Source organism: Rhinoraja longicauda, chromosome 4 (genome assembly GCF_053455715.1).
Source record: "Rhinoraja longicauda isolate Sanriku21f chromosome 4, sRhiLon1.1, whole genome shotgun sequence".
In the NCBI taxonomy this organism is placed as follows: Eukaryota; Metazoa; Chordata; class Chondrichthyes; order Rajiformes; family Arhynchobatidae; genus Rhinoraja; species Rhinoraja longicauda.
Window position 1 is genome coordinate 84,490,965 of NC_135956.1, and position 18,446 is coordinate 84,509,410.

Below are 18,446 nucleotides of genomic sequence, written 5' to 3' on the forward strand. Positions count from 1 at the left end.
GCTGTAACTTGATACACCTAACAATAATAAAGCTAAACCTAGGCCTAAGCCATTCCTTCCTTTGCTGATATCATAGAAGTACTACTGCTGGAGAAGGTCAATAGACAATTGACAATTGGAGGTGCAGGAGGAGGCCATTCGGCCCTTTGAGCCAACACCGCCATTCAATGTGATTATGGCTGATCATTCTCAATCAGTACCCCGTTCCTGCCTTCTCCCCATACCCCCTGACTCCGCTATCCTTGAGAGCTCTATCCAGCTCTCTCTTGAATGTATTCAGAGAATTGGCCTCCATTGCCTTCCGAGGCAGAGAATTCCACAGATTCACAACTCTCTGACTGAAAAAGTTCTTCCTCATCTCAGTTCTAAATGGCCTACCCCTTATTCTTAAACTGTGGCCCCTTGTTCTGGACTCCCGCAACAAAGGGAACATGTTTCCTGCCTCTAACGTGTCCAACCCCTTAATTATCTTATACGTTTCGATAAGATCTCCTCTCATCCTTCTAAATTCCAGTGTATACAAGCCTAGTCGCTCCAGTCTTTCAACGGCAGTCTCCCGCCATTCCGGGAATTAACCTAGTAAACCTACGCTGCACGCCCTCAATAGCAAGGATATCCTTCCTCAAATTTGGAGACCAAAACTGCACACAGTACTCCACTCGGTCTGTCTAATTGGGCAGATCAAAATCATAATGGCAGTATTTGAGACAGAATCAATGTCTGCCAAAATCAATTCACGGCTTAATTCATCTATGGGACAGTTTTCATAACTGAGGAACAAACCCCGAAAGGTTTGTTGAGGACTGTGCAGAACTGACAAGGTATACCTTTGCCATGCCAGATTCCGGTGTCTAGTTCAAGGTCAAGTAAAACACCCATCTTTGTTCTTATTACATTTGCCACAATAATTTGGTATAACTGAAATGACATCGGCAAGCAAAATCAACCATACTGCCATTGGGTATGAAGACACATTTTGAGAATAGAAGCGTAATGGTTATTAGCAAACAAGCAATTCACAAATCTGGGATAAGCGATCTGTCGACTCAAACCACGGCAGCTGAAGAACATTAATTTAAGGAGGCTTGAATAAAGAGCATTATGAATCGAAAAGCAGAGCACTGCAATACCCGATGAAAATTCACGTCTGGTTGGGGAGTTAAATTCAGTTAATTAAATTATCTGGTCTATAAATGTGGACATGAAAATACCATATTGGTGGAAAAAAACATTTCGTTCGAAAGGGGTCCTTGAGGGAAAGAAAGCTGCAACCCTTGCCAATTCTGGCCTGCATAGCATTTGCACATGTATTTCTACAGGAATCAAAAGCAGTATTCAGGGCTGCCTTCAAAATAACCATTCAATGCACTGCATATACGTAAATTTTAGACTCATCACTTTCTCAGATTTTCTTAGCAAATACAGTGCCCTCCATAATGTTTGGGACAAAGACCCATAATTTATTTATTTGGCTCTGTACTCCACAATTTGAGATTTGTAAAAGAAAAAAAAGTCACATGTGGTTAAAGTGCATATTGTCAGATTTTAATAAAGGCCATTTTTATACATTTTGGTTTCACCATGTAGAAATTACAACAGTGTTTATAAAGGTGTTGGCAATATATATGTTGTCTCAGCAGTTCAGTCTTATTCCACGCCTGCAAAAATGGAAACACAGCCAGGAGGGATATCCCACACTTTCTCTCCCGCTTCCCCTCTTCTCGCTGTCCCTCCGGCAGGAACTGCCGTGGTGATAAGGAACAGGTTTGATGACGTGTAGGTAAATTAATCTAATCCCTGCTAATTGGATGACATGTAGGTAAATTAATCTAATCCCTGCTAACTGTTACTCCTCCACGATGGCTCCAGCTCAGTCCAGTGCGCTGTCCGGGGTGCTGGTTTCTCCCAGCAGGCAGACGCTGTCCATGGTGCTGGACTTCAGCTCCTCCTGGCCTGTTGGCTGGTAACAAGGATCAGAGCAGCATTTAGGGAGGAGGCATTGTCACACAACTCATCAATGAAGCCAATGGCCAATACTGTGAGCCAAACTCCAAACTCTGTTTGCTGCCTCAATGTCATCTACATACCAAAACTCTCGTTTGTTTGTTTGTTTTCTTCCTGAACCACAGCCAAAACGGTACACGATAGCGCAACAATTTTAGGCCCACCTTACTCACCGTCATCCCTTTGGTGCTAATGGAAGAAGTTTCATTGAAATCGGTGTTATATTTTTTAAGTTATTCACATTTTTAAGTTTAAATCTCTCTCTGAGGGAGGGAGGGAGGGAGGGAGGGGGAGGATAAGGGAGGTTCAGGGGATGAAGTGGGGGGGGGGGGGGAGGGGAAGAGGGGAGGGGAGGGGGAGGGGGGAGGAGAGGGTGCTGCACCAATGCAGGAGAGGTTTGGGCCCAATGGGTCCACATGGTCTAGTTACATTGAAATTCTCCCTGCTTTTGGTTGTACCTTTCCAACCCATTCTCATTGCACATTCATGTCTATCTATCAAAATACTTCTCTTGGTCACTCAATTCATGTTGCTGACAGTGGCCTTCAGATCATATTGTCAACATCAGCATGTTTCCCAGAAACATCATGCATTTATTTACGGTCCACCAGTTTATTAAAATACATTATCACTCCAACTCATGCCAACATACCAACAGATAACAAATTTCTAGGTCAACATGTTATGAATTCTAAATTAATCCTGATCAATATCACAGCTGGAGGACAGAATATATTTCGGGCACCTCAATGTTGAAGGATGGTAGAGCAGGATTCACTTAGATCCTATGTGGTGTGATAAAATACAAGCATAATAAAGTCAAAAGAGGCTAGAGGTACTTTGCTAGAGGTAATATCACGCAGCAACAAGAAATGCTTAACAAAAACAGATTCATTCCAGTCACTGTGTAATAAAATTGGAAGAGAAACAGACGATTGAATCAATGAGTTAAGGCCAAAAGGAGAATTATCATATCACTTACTTCCAAGATGAAGGAATTCACTACCAGATTTAGTGAGTGGAGCAGAGGAAGGTAAGTGAAGCAAATCTACATAAAACGGAATAGGGGAACAGGCTCTGGACAGGGGATTAGGAGTCATGCAATGTACTTCATGGTAAGGCCATTGGGGATGCCTCTCATCAACCCCAAGTGGAGTCAGGGGCCAGAAACATGACTGGTCAGCACAAGGAACATGGCACAGAGTGGGACCAGGGACACAGATGAGGTACTACAGGGGATGGTGCAAAAAGGGCTGGGGTCAGGTCAAGGAAAGAGTGTTCACGTCGCGGCCCTGTTTCCACCAATCTTTCCACCGCCACGCAGTGGACTCGATGAGAAGAAGGAGCTGAAGGCTTGAGCATTGTCAGGAACGTGGACAGATGAACCCTTAGAGGGAGAGGGACATCAAGACTGAAAGAGTGGGAAACGGGGGAGGGTTCAGAGAGTCATCGTGCGTGAGGGGATGGGGTAAAGAAACTGCAAAAGATACAAAGGGACTCTGTTACACAATGGAGACATCTCTACCTCTCCCTTATTTGCTGACAAATATGCACAGCCACATAAATAGTAGAACCAGTTTATTCCCTAATATTCAATTCTCAATGTAGGTCAAGCTATAATTCAATGCAACAAACCTAAACTTTGAAGTTGAACCTTTTGGATGACAGCTCATGCAGGCTCTTTTGTCAGTCGACAGGTCAACCTCATTCTTTCCATCCCTGCTTTAAATCCATCAATGATGTCCTCATCTTCAACAATTGCACTGTTGCCACGGTTGGGCACAATTGTAGGATGGCTCATTAAAGGACCATCTATTCTGAGCCTCATCCAAGGGTCTTCACGGACCCACTACATTTACAGACCTTGGTCACAGTAGGTACTTGATGTTGCAGCAAATGCAAGATATTCAAAGCACCTCTTCCTTGCTAGTGGAAAGGAGCGGAAAGCAACGCCACCATTGACAACTAAATTGACAGTAAGTTGCGACATTGTCCAGACAACAACTAACACATTTCCATTGAACTAGAAGCTCGTAACATATATCGCCATGACCCCTGCAATGCAATTCAACAATCCTGATCTGTATTAGAGACACACAACACGGAAACGGCCCTATCGGCCCACTGATTTCTTGCTAATCATCAACCACCCATTTGCACTAATCTAATAATATAATACGTTTATCATTTATGTACAGCTTAAATTGTCACTCCAGAGTTTAGCACTCAACTTCACATCAGGGACAGTTTACAGCGACCAACTAACTTCCAAATCTGCACCTCTTTTGTGATGTGGGAGGAAACTGGAACACTTGGAAAAAATCCACATTGTCACAGATAAAGTCACAGATTCATGTTTATCTCAGTGCCATCTCAGATACCTCCGGTATCCAGATTGACTAACAACAAAGTAATTTGTGTGGACTGCTTTGAAATTTGTCTCATAAATGCGAAAAGGCACTTTGTAAATACAAGTCTTTCTTTTATAATTGGCAAGTACTGGCTCCACATTATGGTGCCCATTCAACTTTGTCCAATACATTCATGATCAATCTTCAAATGCAATTTATTTGTTTTATTTTGAATTCCTGCTGTACTGTGATTAATGATGAATAAATACTCGACATTGTCTTTAAATTAAATGTATCAACTCCATTTTCTGCCTCTTGCTTGTGTTGTGCTTCATATGAGTGACATATAACCCTTCATTCTTGAACAATTTCATTATAGAAAACGGCTGCAAGGTTTCATTGCCACAGCCTGTTAAGATTCTGCTGGATTGGGAGATTGCTCTTCACTGTGCAATGTGAGTTGTGGTTATTCTTGAGGTTGTGGTTCAGATTTCATCATAGAAACTTCAATAAAGTCGGCTCTTTCAGTGAGCACCAGGCAAACTAATTATCAAAAAACTATTGCTTGGATTACTAATATATCAAATAACTGAAAATTTATGGCATGAGGGAATATCATTTGAATTGGACATTGTATTTATCATAGCCAAAATTGTATATTTGCCTCACTGAATGCTCATCAAATATTTTTCAAATATGAGATATGTTTCTCTCATGGAATTTTCCTTATATGTTCTGAGCCACAGTGAATTGTATAGCTTCACTGGTCCCATGGGGCTCTTGCTGAAAATCGTGTTACCTGTAGGATTGAATATTCCAGTAAGAAATTATGGGCAGCACAGTGGTAGAGTTGGGGCTTTACAGCGCCAGAGACACGGGTTCAATCCTGTCTATAGGTGCTGTCTGTACAGAATTTGTGCATCCTCCCTGTGACTTGTGTGGCTTTTCTCTGGTTTCTTCCCACATTCCAAAGACGTACATGTTTATAGACTGGATCGACTAGGCTTGTGTACACTGGAATTTAGAAGGATGAGAGGGGATCTTATCGAAACGTATAACATTATTAAGGGGTTGGACACGTTAGAGGCAGGAAACATGTTCCCAATGTTGGGGGAGTCCAGAACAAGGGGCCACAGTTTAAGAATAAGGGGTAGGCCATTTAGAACGGAGATGAGGAAAAACATTTTCAGTCAGAGAGTTGTAAATCTGTGGAATTCTCTGCCTCAGAAGGCAGTGGAGGCCAATTCTCTGAATGCATTCGAGAGAGAGCTAGATAGAGCTCTTAAGGATAGCGGAGTCAGGGGGTATGGGGAGAAGGCAGGAACAGGACAATGATCAGCCATGACCACATTGAATGGCGGTGCTGGCTCGAAGGGCCGAATGGCCTCCTCCTGCACCTATTGGCTATTGTCTATTGTAGGTTAATTGGCTTGGTATAATTGTAAATTGTCCCCAGTGTGTGTAGGATGGTGTTAGTTTGCGGGGATCGCTGGTTGGCGTGGACTTGGTGGGCCGAAGGGCCTGTTGCCCTGCCGTGTCTCTGAACTAAACTAACCTTATAGTTTGCATTAACACAAAATGCTAGAGTAACTCAGCGGGACAGGCAGCATGTCTGGAGAGAAGGAATGGTGATGTTTCGGGTTGAGACCCTTCTTCAAACTGACTAGTTCACATAACCAGTTTGGCAGGAATTAGAACTTTGGGACCTTGGGTTACAGTGGGTGATAAAGTGGGCAGCTAGGAGAGCTGCTGCCTCACAGCTTCAGAGAGATGTCAAGTCAAGTCAAGTCAATTTTATTTGTATAGCACATTTAAAAACAACCCACGTTGACCAAAATGCTGTACATCTGATTAGGTACTAAGGGAAAAAAAACATACAGTAGCACGCAAACAGTTCACAGCGCCTCCTCAATGAGCCTCAAACGCTAGGGAGTAGAAATAGGTTTTGAGCCTGGACTTAAAGGAGTCGATGGAGGGGGCAGTTCTGATGGGGAGAGGGATGCTGTTCCACAGTCTAGGAGCTGCAACCGCAAAAGCGCGGTCCCCCCTGGGTTTAAGCCTAGACCATGACCTCAGTTGCTGTCTGTGTGGAGTTTGAATTTATCTGTGACAATGTGGATTTTTTTCCAAGTGCTCCATTTTCCTCCCACATCACAAAAGAGGTGCAGATTTGGAAGTTAGTTGGTCGCTGTAAATTGTCCCTGATGCGAGTTGAGTGCCGACGAGCTGCCGCTAACTCACCCACTCCATCCCCCCTCCTCCCCACTCACCATTCCATCCCCCCTCAACCCCCCTCCTCCCCTCATTCACTCAACCCCCCCCCCCACACCCGCTCCCCCCCTGCCCCCTCCGCCGGGAGGACGTTAGTCCACACGTGCGCAGTTGGGGCGACCTACGATATTTTGACTTTGCGATGGTGCAAACTGCAGCGACCTGTAGCCAGCCACAGCTCGCTTCCGGCCACGTGAGGGAGGATGGAGTGGTTGAGTGGGTGAGGGGGGGGTGGGAGAGATAAGGGGGGGTTGAGGGGGGATGGTGTTGGGTGAGGGGGGAGGATGGAGTGGGTGAGTGGGGGGAGGAGGGAGAGATAAGGGGGGTTGAGGGGGGATGGAGTGGGTGAGAGTGTGAGGGAATGGGGGGTAAGCGGGGTGGAGTGGAGTGGGTGAGGGAGGGAGGGAAGGAGGGGGGTTGAGGGGGATGGAGTGTTTGAGTGGGGGGAGGGGAGGAGGGGAGGATAAGCGGAGTTCAGGGGGGAATCGAGTGTGTGAGTGGGGGGAAGGGAGGATAGGGGGATAAGGGGAGATGGAGTGCGTGAGTGGGAGGGGAGGAGGGAGTGGAGGAGGGGGGGAGCAGGGGAGGAGAGGGTGCTGGACCAATGCAGGAAAGGTTTGGGCCCAACGGGTCCACTTGGTCTAGTTATATATAAATTACAGAATAGCAACATTCATTTTAGAAACATAGAAAATAGGTGCAAGGGGAGGCCATTCGGCCCTTCGGGCCAGCACCGCCATTCATTGTGATCATGGGTGATCATCCACAATCAATAACCTGTGCCTGCCTTCTCCCCATATCCCTTGATTCCACTAGCCCCTAGAGCTCTATCTAACACATTTTAGCCCAACATACTTGCCTTTTATAAATCCTGGGGAAAAAATGATTGCCATATTATCTAGCAATAGATTCCTCTCCCCCCTCCCCTCCCCCCCCCCCCCCCCCCCCCAATATTTTTTATTAATTTCAAATTAAACTCTAATTTGACTTAATGGTAATTTTCCAATTTTCCAAAGTGGAACATTTTAAAGTTTTATTAATGATACGCAATGTTCAAGCCGCAATTTGCCAAATAATTAATTCCCTCGGTATCTCTTAAACCTCTCGAAGTTTTGAGTAAAATGATTGCTGAAGCAATTCACAGATTACAGCAACTGCAATCTCTTGTCTCTATTGAGTTAAAGTAATGTTTGTTTTACTTAATATGTCTAACCATTGATATTTTGTTATTTTGATATACTTTAGATCTATTCAATAAAACAGTGGCCAAACAATGACCAAACCAATAGGTTCAATACATTTATATCATTGCTTAATATTCAGTACTCATACTTCAATTTCCCCTTCTACCAGCTTAAAGATCGGTGTGTACATCCATCAATAAGATCTTATAATTTAGATTGTACTTTCTTTCACTGTTCAGTTCTTTACATTGAATACTGCCCATCTCTACTCACATAGCTGACCTACTCTCCTGCAATCTTCCTTCACACTTTTGCTAGACCCTTTATTTCTGTACAATCAAACATTATAATTTCCTTTGTACCTCTGTCAATTGCATTTCTAGAAGTGAAGATACAAAATGTTTTGTTACGTATTCAAGAGAGTATAACATAATGCATTATGTGAGGGATGGTAAATCAAGAGTAAAGTTATGGCATCTGAAATTAGCAGCTAGCATGTTAAACTTACATGTCAATTTATCTTTTTGCTCTTGCAAATTTGTCATTTAATTGTTCAATCTATCTTGCGGCGGGTTTACTATCTTCAACAGCGAGTTATCTGCCAAGGTCTTTATAAATGTCTTACAACATGCAGCAAACGTAATGGGGACCATGATTTGGGGAACGAGGTTCAGTACATTCAGGCTAATACATTCAGAAATGTAAAACACAGTTTTAAGATATCAATGGGATGGCCAAATATAATTGTTAACTTTATGAGATGATATGCACTTGCTCTGACTATCCCAATGACCTAAACCAGATTTCTTGTCAATATAATTTGAAGTTGGTACATTCTATGAATAAGAGAACCAATTTCACAGATAAACCTGCAATTCACTCACAAATCTCTGCCAGAACACACCAACAAATAAAGTATTAAACTGCTGTTCAAAGTCAAATGCCCACGTTTTCTTTTGCAAATGAGTAAAACTTCAAAAGTTGAATCCGTATTGATGATATCTTCCATCTATTAATTGTTTTCAGTTATGGACAAATATAAATTTGTGTTAGCGCCTTTACATTTAACTGCAAATCATTTAAACCAATGTTTCAATTTCAATGCAATTTTATACCAGTAAGCCTATTTGGAAATGTTTAAGGCGCAAGTGTTAATGAGCCTTTTTTTAAATACACATGACCACAATCCTTCACCAACAAAGTTCATAAACATTTAAATCATGTTTCTATGCCTATTATATTTTAACCGAATAAACTTGTTAACAAGTCAAATAAACAAAATGTTCATTTCAATTGATTATAAAACAAATTAAACTGTAGGAGTTTGGGTAATTAAGATTGAATATTGCGGGTGTTTTAAAGATTTGTTTATCATCACTATTCAGTATGCAGAAGGGAATGAAATGAAAACTTTAACATTACGTTATTAACAATGCATACCTTTAAGTCACTGCCAGGCAAGGAACCGACTCCATTTTTCCATTCCATGGCACTGTATATATCAAAGTCTTGTACATCATTTGTAGTGCTTGATTCGGCTTCTTCATCCATTCTTTCCACTTTGATAGGTACAGCCTGACAGCTTTTTTCTTCTGAGACCTTCTTGCCTCCAAAGGAATTGCTCACTGAAAGGTCATTGAGAAATGAAAGGAAGAAACTATTACAGACCATTCAAATCGATTTTCTTCATATCATATTTTTGCTTCATACATTGAATCATTTTCTTGCAAGAATAAGAGCAATGAAAAAAATATTAATCAAAACAGACAAATTACAGTAATGATTTGTTTATACAGAGCTCAAAGATGATTACAATATGCTGTGGGGAAATTTGCTGAGGTTGTTATGCGGTGGACATTAATGTAGAAATTCTTCAATAAGAAATTTGTAGGTTTTCCTTACATCGTACACATGCAGAAATAGAGTAAATCCCAGATGGACCAAACTGTTGAACATCTGACTTCTGCGGCGCAAGTCAAAATTGGTCAAAAAGACCAACATTTTGATCGTGAAATATATGAAATGTTTCGTAGTTAATAAAAATCTCAGAAAATGGTAAACCTGAAATCTTGGCCAATTTTTCTTGAATTATTCAACTTTAATCAAATCAAATGTGACAAATTAATATTTTTATTACCCACCGCACAAAGAGGCAAATTTATTTTAATTAGTTCAAAGTTTATTACATTTTATTATCTCCCTTAACAAAATAATTGATTTGTCAACAACTATAAAATCCAAAAAAGGATCATTGGTTGCATTCAAAAGAATTGATAGATTTCCAGATATTATAAGGATTGTTGTTGTTGTTCGTCCTTCGTGTTCGAAGATGGCCATGACTTCACTTTCAGTTGGAGGATTGGTGACTGTGGGTCCGGAAGTGACTGGTGAGGCCAATCCGGGCCCGGAAGGCACGCCCACACTAAGGACACAAGTGGATGGGTGCTGCGTGCCTGGAAAGCCCTACCAGGAACCACACATCACGGTGAAGGGGCAGAATCTACAGGCAGTCGACAGCTTTACCTATCTGGGTAGTACACTCTCGCAAGTGCTGAACATTGATGCTGAGGTCAACAACAGGATTGCCAAGGCCAGCGCTGCCTTTGGGCGACTCCGTGAGAATGTTTGGGAGTGGAGAGGACTCAGCCTTACCACCAAGCTGAAGGTCTATAAGGATTAAGGAATATGGGGATTTATACTGGTAAATAGGTTCTAATGTGAAATAAATTATACAAACATCACTCATGTCAAAATCTGGTACCTCACACAAGTGCACCAGGCATGAAAAATCTTGTCTCACGAATGTGATTGAGTTTTTTTGAAGATGTGACAAAGAAGATTGATGACTGCAATGTATGGACCTCATCCACATAGACTTCAGTAAGGCATATCACAAGGTCCAGCATCACAAGTTGTTCTGAAAGGTTGGTTCACATATGATCAAGGGCTAACTAGCCAATCTGATACAAAATTGGCTTGGCGGTAGGAGTCAAAGGTTGGCAGTGGAAGGTTTTGTTCTCAGATCAGAGGCCTGTGAGCAGAGGTGCACTGCCGAGGTTAGTGCCAAGTCCACTGATGTTCGTCAACAAAATTAACAATTGGAAGTGAATGTTGGGCATGATTAGTATGCTTGCAAATGACATCAAAATAGATGGTATTATGAGCAGTGAAGAAGGTTATTTCAGATTGCAATAGGATCTCGATTGGCTGGAAAGGTGGGACCAACGACTGGCAGGTGGAATTGAACTTGGATAAGTGCAAAGTGTTGCATTTTGGTAAGTTAAACTAGGGCAGAGTTACACAATGAATGAATGAATGAATGAATGAATGAATGAATGAATAAGTTTATTGGCCAAGTATGTGCATATTCAAGGAATGTGCCTTGGTGCTCCGCTCACAAATGATAGGAGCCTGGGGAGTGTTGCAGAACAGAGAAACTCAGGGGTACAAATACACAGTTCTCCGAAAATGGTGAGACAGGTACACAGGGTGATGATAAATGCATTTGGCACACTTGCCTTCATCAGTCAGGTCATTGGGTACCAGAACTGGGACATTGTGTTACAACTGTAGAGACGTTGGCGAGACCACACTATTGAGTACAGTTCTGATCACTAACTATAGGAATGATGTCATTAAGCTGGAAAAGAACGCAGAAAAGATTCACAAGGATGATACTGGTTTTGAAAGGCTTGGGTTATAAGGAGAGAGTGGATAGGGTGAACGTTTTTCCCTGGAACAGAGGAACCTGAAGGATGACCTGACAGGCAAATGTAAAATTACATGGGGCACAGATAACATGAATGATCACAGTCCCTTTTCCCAAGGTAGAAGAGTCTACAACTAGAGGGCACAGTTTAAAGGTGAGAGGGGAAAGATTTTAAGTGAATCTGAGTGGCATCTTTTTCACACGGGAGATATTGAGTATGTGGAACGAGCTGCCACAAGATGTGGTCGAGGCAGGTACAATCACAGCTTTTAAAAGATATTTGGACAGATACATGGAAAATAAAGGTTTTGAGGGATAACGACCAAAAGCAGCTAGCAACTAGCTTAGGTAGGCTACTTGGCAAACATGAACAAGGTGGGCTGTTTGGTATACATTCCCCTACACAATTCCTGATGAAGTCTGTGACAGCAGTGGCATACTCATTTAGGTTAGCCACAAAATCCTGAATATGGAATATTCCCTTGACTCAATGTAGTCACAAAAGATCTAATCTACTGCCTCCAAATAGCGTTACATGATTTCTGTATGTGTGTTCCCAACCAGAAACTATGGATCGATTGCCAGATCCACTCCCAGATGAAGTCCTAGTCTGCAGCATTCAATTCAAACAACTCGAATGGTACAAGAAATCTATTTATGACCTTTGCAAAGCCATCAAGGACGCAAAGAGGGAATTTCGGACCATGCTGGAGTCCCGAGGAAATAACACAGATACCTGTTGATCGTGGCAAGTCCTACATGCTATATGGACCACAAACTGAAGTTGTGCAATATCACTGACAATGATATGTCAGGCCCTAATGAGCTCAATGCATTCTCAATTCACTGTGAACAGAAGATCGGTGAAAGTAGGTAACCCCACCCAATTTGCCTTGGGTGCACCTGTACCGACAGTCACTTGGCAGATGCAAGATCGGCCTTCCTGAGAGTGAATCTGTGGAAAGTAACTGGCCTGGATGGCTTGTGGAAAGTAACTGACCAGCCCCGTCCTCAGGACCACGTCCGCAGACCAGCTGGCAGAAGAGTATCCAGACAGGTTTAACCCCTCACTAATCCATTATGAAATCCACACATGCTTTAAGAGGGTCACGATCATCCCGGCGCCAAAGAAAAGCAAGGTAGCTTGCCCTAATGACTCTCGTCCAGTGGCTCAAATATCCACCATCATGAAGAGACTAGTGCTGGCTCACATTAACTCCAGCCTTCCAGACAACCTTTCTCCACTGTAGTTTGCCTACCATCACAACAGGTCCATGGCAGATGCCATCTGTCTGGCCCAACACTCACCTCTGGAACACTAGGACACCTTCAATGCTACAATCCCACCCGAACACATCTCCAAACTCCTGGACCTAGGACCCAATACCTTCCTCTGCCTCTGCATCCTTGATTTTCCGACGGAGACCCCAATCAGTGAGGATAGGTGACAATATATCCTCCACATTAATTCTCAACACCAACTCTCAATATCCTACAACAAATCTTTCTCAGCCCTTTACGAGATTCCCCACAAACACAATGATGGAAAATACTGCTCTGACTCCGCCTGTAAGTTTGCAGATGACACCACTGTGGTGGGTCAGACCTTTGACAACGATGAGACGGACAGAGTACAGGAAGGAGTAAAGGGTTTAGTAGCATGATGTCAGGTTAACCGCTTCCTCAATGTCAGCAAGACAGAGAAGTTAGAAACTGCCTTCAGGAAGTGTGGTGGACAACATGCTTCAATCAGCATCTATGGCATCGAAGTGGAATTGATTGAGAGCTTCAAGCTCCTCAGCGTAAATATTACCAACAATCTGTCCTGGACCAACCACATTGGGGCTACGACCAAAAAAGTAAAATCCCACTAAACACCTCCACCCCCTCATGCATGCCTCCAACGACTCTTACCAACTTGTACAGATGCACCATAGAAAGCAAACTGTTGAGTTGCATCACGGCTTCATTTGGGAACAGATTTGCCCAAGACCGCAAGAAACTGCAGAGTTGTGGATGTACCTCTGTGCATCACACAGACCAGACTCCCTACCATTGACTCCATCTACACTTCACGCTGCCTTCGGGAAAGCAGCCAACATAATGAAAGGCCTTTCCCACCCACGACATTCCTCCTTCTCCCGTTCCCGTCGAGCAGAATAAACAAATGCTTGAAAGCACGAACCACTAGACACAAGAACAGCTTCTTCCCCTCTGTTATCAAACTTCTTAACAGTCCTTCCATAAGCTAAGGCACAGTCGCGATTTTCTAAAACACCTCATTGCAGACGTTGAACCTTTTCTCTGGAACTGCTATGTTACAATGCTGAAAATTATATCTGCACTCTGGTACTTTTTTCTTTGCCCTACTTGTAGTACTTGTGTATGGTTTGATTGTATTCGTGTTTAGTATAATTTGATTTGAATGGATAGCATGCAAACAGAGGTTTTTCCCACCATTTATCAGCACACATGACAATAAACCAATACATATTCTGCCTGCAAAACGGATATGAAAACCAGAGAATTGAAATGAAAAATTAAAAAGGTTCATACAAACATAAGTCTATTTTATCAGATATTCAAAGCTCACTTTCATTCCACAGCTTTCATAATCTGATTGCAATACTTCATATTACAATGAGAAATCATTCTAACCCAATATGACACCATTTCCACCACTTCTGAGATGCACATCAAGACTAAGTTAGCTCCAAAGAATATCAACATGCCCCACGATAAATCCTAATCCACAGTGATTTTATACAAATGTGCTTTTTGATTCAGAATTATGCGCCATTTACATGACTCAATAATACATAAATCAGCAACCGTGGTGCTAATGCAATTCAATATCAGCAAAACCATAATAAAATATAGCCTGAAGTGCTTTCAAAAGGAATAATAAAAATTAAAAAATCACTTTGCTTTAATATTACTCTAGTCGTTACTCACTGTTCAGAGGCATAAACTTATATTAATATGCTTATATTAATTACATTAACATATTAATATACTAATATGCTTATATTATCCTTATTCCCAAAATGTGTGTTTTTTTAAAAAAAAGACAAAATACAAGGAAACATTTTTTTTTTTAAACTATTATGGTTGAGTGAATGATTTTCTGTCAAATTTCAGCCAAATTTCAATGCCAGTAAACTGAACAATGATGCAAAGTGAACATTGGTTCCATTTTCCAAATTTCAAAATCCAAAACGTAAACTATCAAATTAAATCTGACAAAGAATTTACAAGAATATTCTCAGCCAAAAACTGGCATCCTTTTGCTGGGGTCACCAAATCACACACTGTAATATTCTGTTGTAAGTTTATTGTTTCTGACTCCTGAAGTTTTTCCAGTGTTTAAAATGCATACGAGGTGCTGCGTGGAATATTTGCCTCATTGCAACTCTAAAAGCACCAAAAAGACTCAACATGATCCAGGAGCAAAGAGGTCCTTCTGCAGTTGCACAGGGCCCTAGTGAGACCGCACCTGGAGTACTGTGTGCAGTTTTGGTCTCCAAATTTGAGGAAGGATATTCTTGCTATTGAGGGCGTGCAGCGTAGGTTTACTAGGTTAATTCCCGGAATGGCGGGACTGTCATATGTTGAAAGACTGGAACGACTAGGCTTGTATACACTGGAATTTAGAAGGATGAGAGGGGATCTTATCGAAACGTATAAGATTATTAAGGGGTTGGACACATTAGAGGCAGGAAACATGTTCCCAATATTGGGGGAGTCCAGAACCAGGGGCCACAGTTTAAGAATAAGGGGTAGGTCATTTAGAACAGAGATGAGGAAAAACTTTTTCAGTCAGAGAGTTGTGAATCTGTGGAATTCTCTGCCTCAGAGGGCAGTGGAGGCCAAGTCTCTGAATACATTCAAGAGAGAGCTAGATAGAGCTCTTAAGGATAGCGGAGTCAGGGGGTATGGGGAGAAGGCAGGAACGGGGTACTGATTGAGAATGATCAGCCATGATCACATTGAATGGCGGTGCTGGCTCGAAGGGCCGAATGGCCTCCTCCTGCACCTATTGTCTATTGACAATGCAACAGAATTAATAGGCATTCAAACCATCCGTTAACTTTCATTAATTCCACATCCAATGTGCATTTTGTTCAAAACATATAGTGCTCACTGAGTCCAGAATATGAGCTCTGTCGACAAAAGGACTTTAGTAATGCAAGTACAATCGTATTTGGAATAGAAGCATGCTTACAAAAAGAAATAAATGCACAAATAATCTAATGAGGCGGGCATGGCAGGACAGATGATGTTCGCAGGTCAGTTTGAATTACCTGATGGCAATCAGTATGATGCATAGCGACCAACTCTGCTATTGGTGTTTGTAGCGCAAACAACTTCAAACTAGAGTTGGTGAGTTGGAGTCCAAACTTTGAACAGTGTGATACTTCAGGCACGAGCGCAAGTTCGTGCACTAAATAGATGATAGACAATAGGTACAAGAGGAGGCCATTCGGCCCTTCGAGCCAGCACCGCCATTCAATGTGACCATGGCTGATCATTCTCAATCAGTACCCCGTTCCTGCCTTCTCCCCATACCCCCTGACTCCGCTATCCTTAAGAGCTCTATCTAGCTCTCTCTTGAATGCATTCAGAGAATTGGCCTCCACTGCCTTCTGAGGCAGATAATTTCACAGATTCACAACTCTGAGTGAAAAAGTTTTTCCTCATCCGAGTTTTAAATGGCCTACCCCTTATTCTTAAACTGTGGCCCCTTGTTCTGGACTCCCCCAACATTTGGAACATGTTTCCTGCCTCTAACGTGTCCACTCATGCAAAACTCATTACCTTTACCACTAACATTCACTGCGCCCACAAATTCACTTGGACTATCTCAGACACCTCTCCCCCCTTTTTTAATCTTTCTGTCTCCATCACGGGGGGGGGGGGGGCAGACTATCAACTGACATCTACTATAATCCCATCGACTCCCACAGTTATCTGGACTACATTTCCTCCCAACCTGCTTCCTGCATAAATGCTATCCCCTACTCTCAATTTCACTGTCTTCACCACGCCTTCTCCTAATATGAGGCTTTCCATTCTAGGACATCTGAGATGACCTATTTCTTTAATAAATGTGGTTTGCCCAAGCTGTCGTAGATGGATTCCTTGCTCACATCTCCTCTATGCCCCGCAATTCTGCTCTTGCTCCCCTTACCCAAGGCTGAACAAGAATAGAATTCCCCTGGTCCTTGCCTTTCACCCCACCAGCCTCTGCATCCAACGCGTCATTCTTCGGTATTTCCGTCACCTTCTTCTGAAGAAGATGGAGCGGCCGAATCCAGTCACCGTCGTGGTAGCTCCGCGGAGACTGTGCGTTTACTGTACAGTATTCATGGATAAAAACACTCCTCCACCGACTTACTTTAGTACTATTTAACATGTTCTTCTAATTCCCAGTTTCCCCCCATTACCCCGACACCCTTACTAATCAAGAATCTGTCAATTCTTAATCAAGAATCTGTTAAAAAATATCCATTAACGGCCACCACAGCCATTTGTCGACAATGAATTCAACATTCACCACCCTCTGACGAAAGAAATTTCCCATCTCCCTTCTAAAGATACGTCATTTTATTTTGAGGCTATGCCCTCTGGTTCTAGACTCTTCCACTAGTGGAAACATCCTAGGTTAATTCCCGGAATGGCGGGACTATCATATGTTGAAAGATTGGAGCGACTAGGCTTGTTTACACTGGAATTTAGAAGGATCAACGTGGCCGATAGAGATCATCAAAGGAGCGCACCGCGGCAGCAGCAGTGGGAGCGCGGCTCCGTGGGAAAGTCGGAAAAAACATCGAGGGAAGGGAGGGGGGATTCGGAACAGGCTGAGAGCCCAAGCCTTACGTCCACCTCTGCCCAGCATCCTGCTGGCGAACGTCCAGTCCCTGGAGAACAAGCTGGATGACCTCAGGGCGAGGATCGGATTCCAGCGGGGCATCAAAGAATGCAACATCTTCTGTCTGACCGAGACATGGCTGACCGCGCTGGTGCTGGATCAGGGGATCAGCCCAACCGAGTCCTTCACTGTTTTCCGGGCGGACAAAACGGAAGAATCCGGGAAATCCAAGGGTGGAGGAGTCTACTTCATGACCAACAATGACCTGGTGCAACCCTAGGAATATTAAGACGCTTTCTCGTTCCTGCTCGCCGGACCTGGAGCATCTGACTATCTCATGCCAACCATTCTACCTTCCCTGGGAGTTCAGCTCGGTGATCATCACAGCCGTCTATATTCCATCGCATGCGGACACCGACGTGGCACTGTCGGCCCTGCATGATTTGTTGTGTCGACACCAAAACAAGAACCCTGATGCGGCTGACAACGATGAGAAGGCCTACTAGGAGGAGGTGGCTGATCTGGCACTCTGGTGTCAGGACAGCAGCCTCCTCTTGAATGTCACAAAAACTAAGGAGCTGATTGTGGACTTTAGAAGGGCTCAACATCCAAGGAAGTACACGCCACTGGAGATAAATGGGATTACTGTGGATAGGGTGAGCAGCTTTAAATACCTGAGAGTCCACATCACAGAGGATCTGACATGGACAACACACATTGCCGCACTGGAGAGTAAGGCAAGGCAGCCCCTTTACCACCTCAGACGGCTGAGGAAATTCAGAGTCTCTCTGAGGATCCTTCAGTACTTCTACTCTGGGGCTGTAGAAAGCATCTTGCCCGGCAACATCTCAATCTGGTTTGGGAACAGCTCTGCCCAGGACAGGAAGGCTCTGTGGAGAGTAGTGCATTCGGCTGAATGCACTATGGGAACTACACTCGCCCCCCTGCAGGACCTATACATCAGGAGGTGCAGATCCAGAGCCAGCAACATTATGGGGGACCCCTACCACCCCAGCAACGGACTGTTCCAGCTGCTACGGTCAGGCAAACGCCTC

At 43.2% G+C, this 18,446-nt stretch overlaps 1 protein-coding gene across 1 annotated transcript in view; it reads right to left on the reverse strand.

The window, feature by feature from the left end:
• Window positions 1-1,560: 1,560 nt before the first annotated feature.
• The window catches only part of LOC144593227 (uncharacterized), a 34,133-nt gene continuing 17,247 nt past the window's right edge, over window positions 1,561-18,446 (reverse strand). The window contains exons 3-4 of the mRNA XM_078398732.1: window positions 9,251-9,435; window positions 1,561-1,960 (exon numbers count right to left, since the gene is read on the reverse strand). Coding sequence (XP_078254858.1) covers window positions 1,871-1,960; window positions 9,251-9,435 — 275 coding nt within the window. The 3' untranslated portion in view covers window positions 1,561-1,870. The remainder of the gene's footprint in view (window positions 1,961-9,250; window positions 9,436-18,446) is intronic.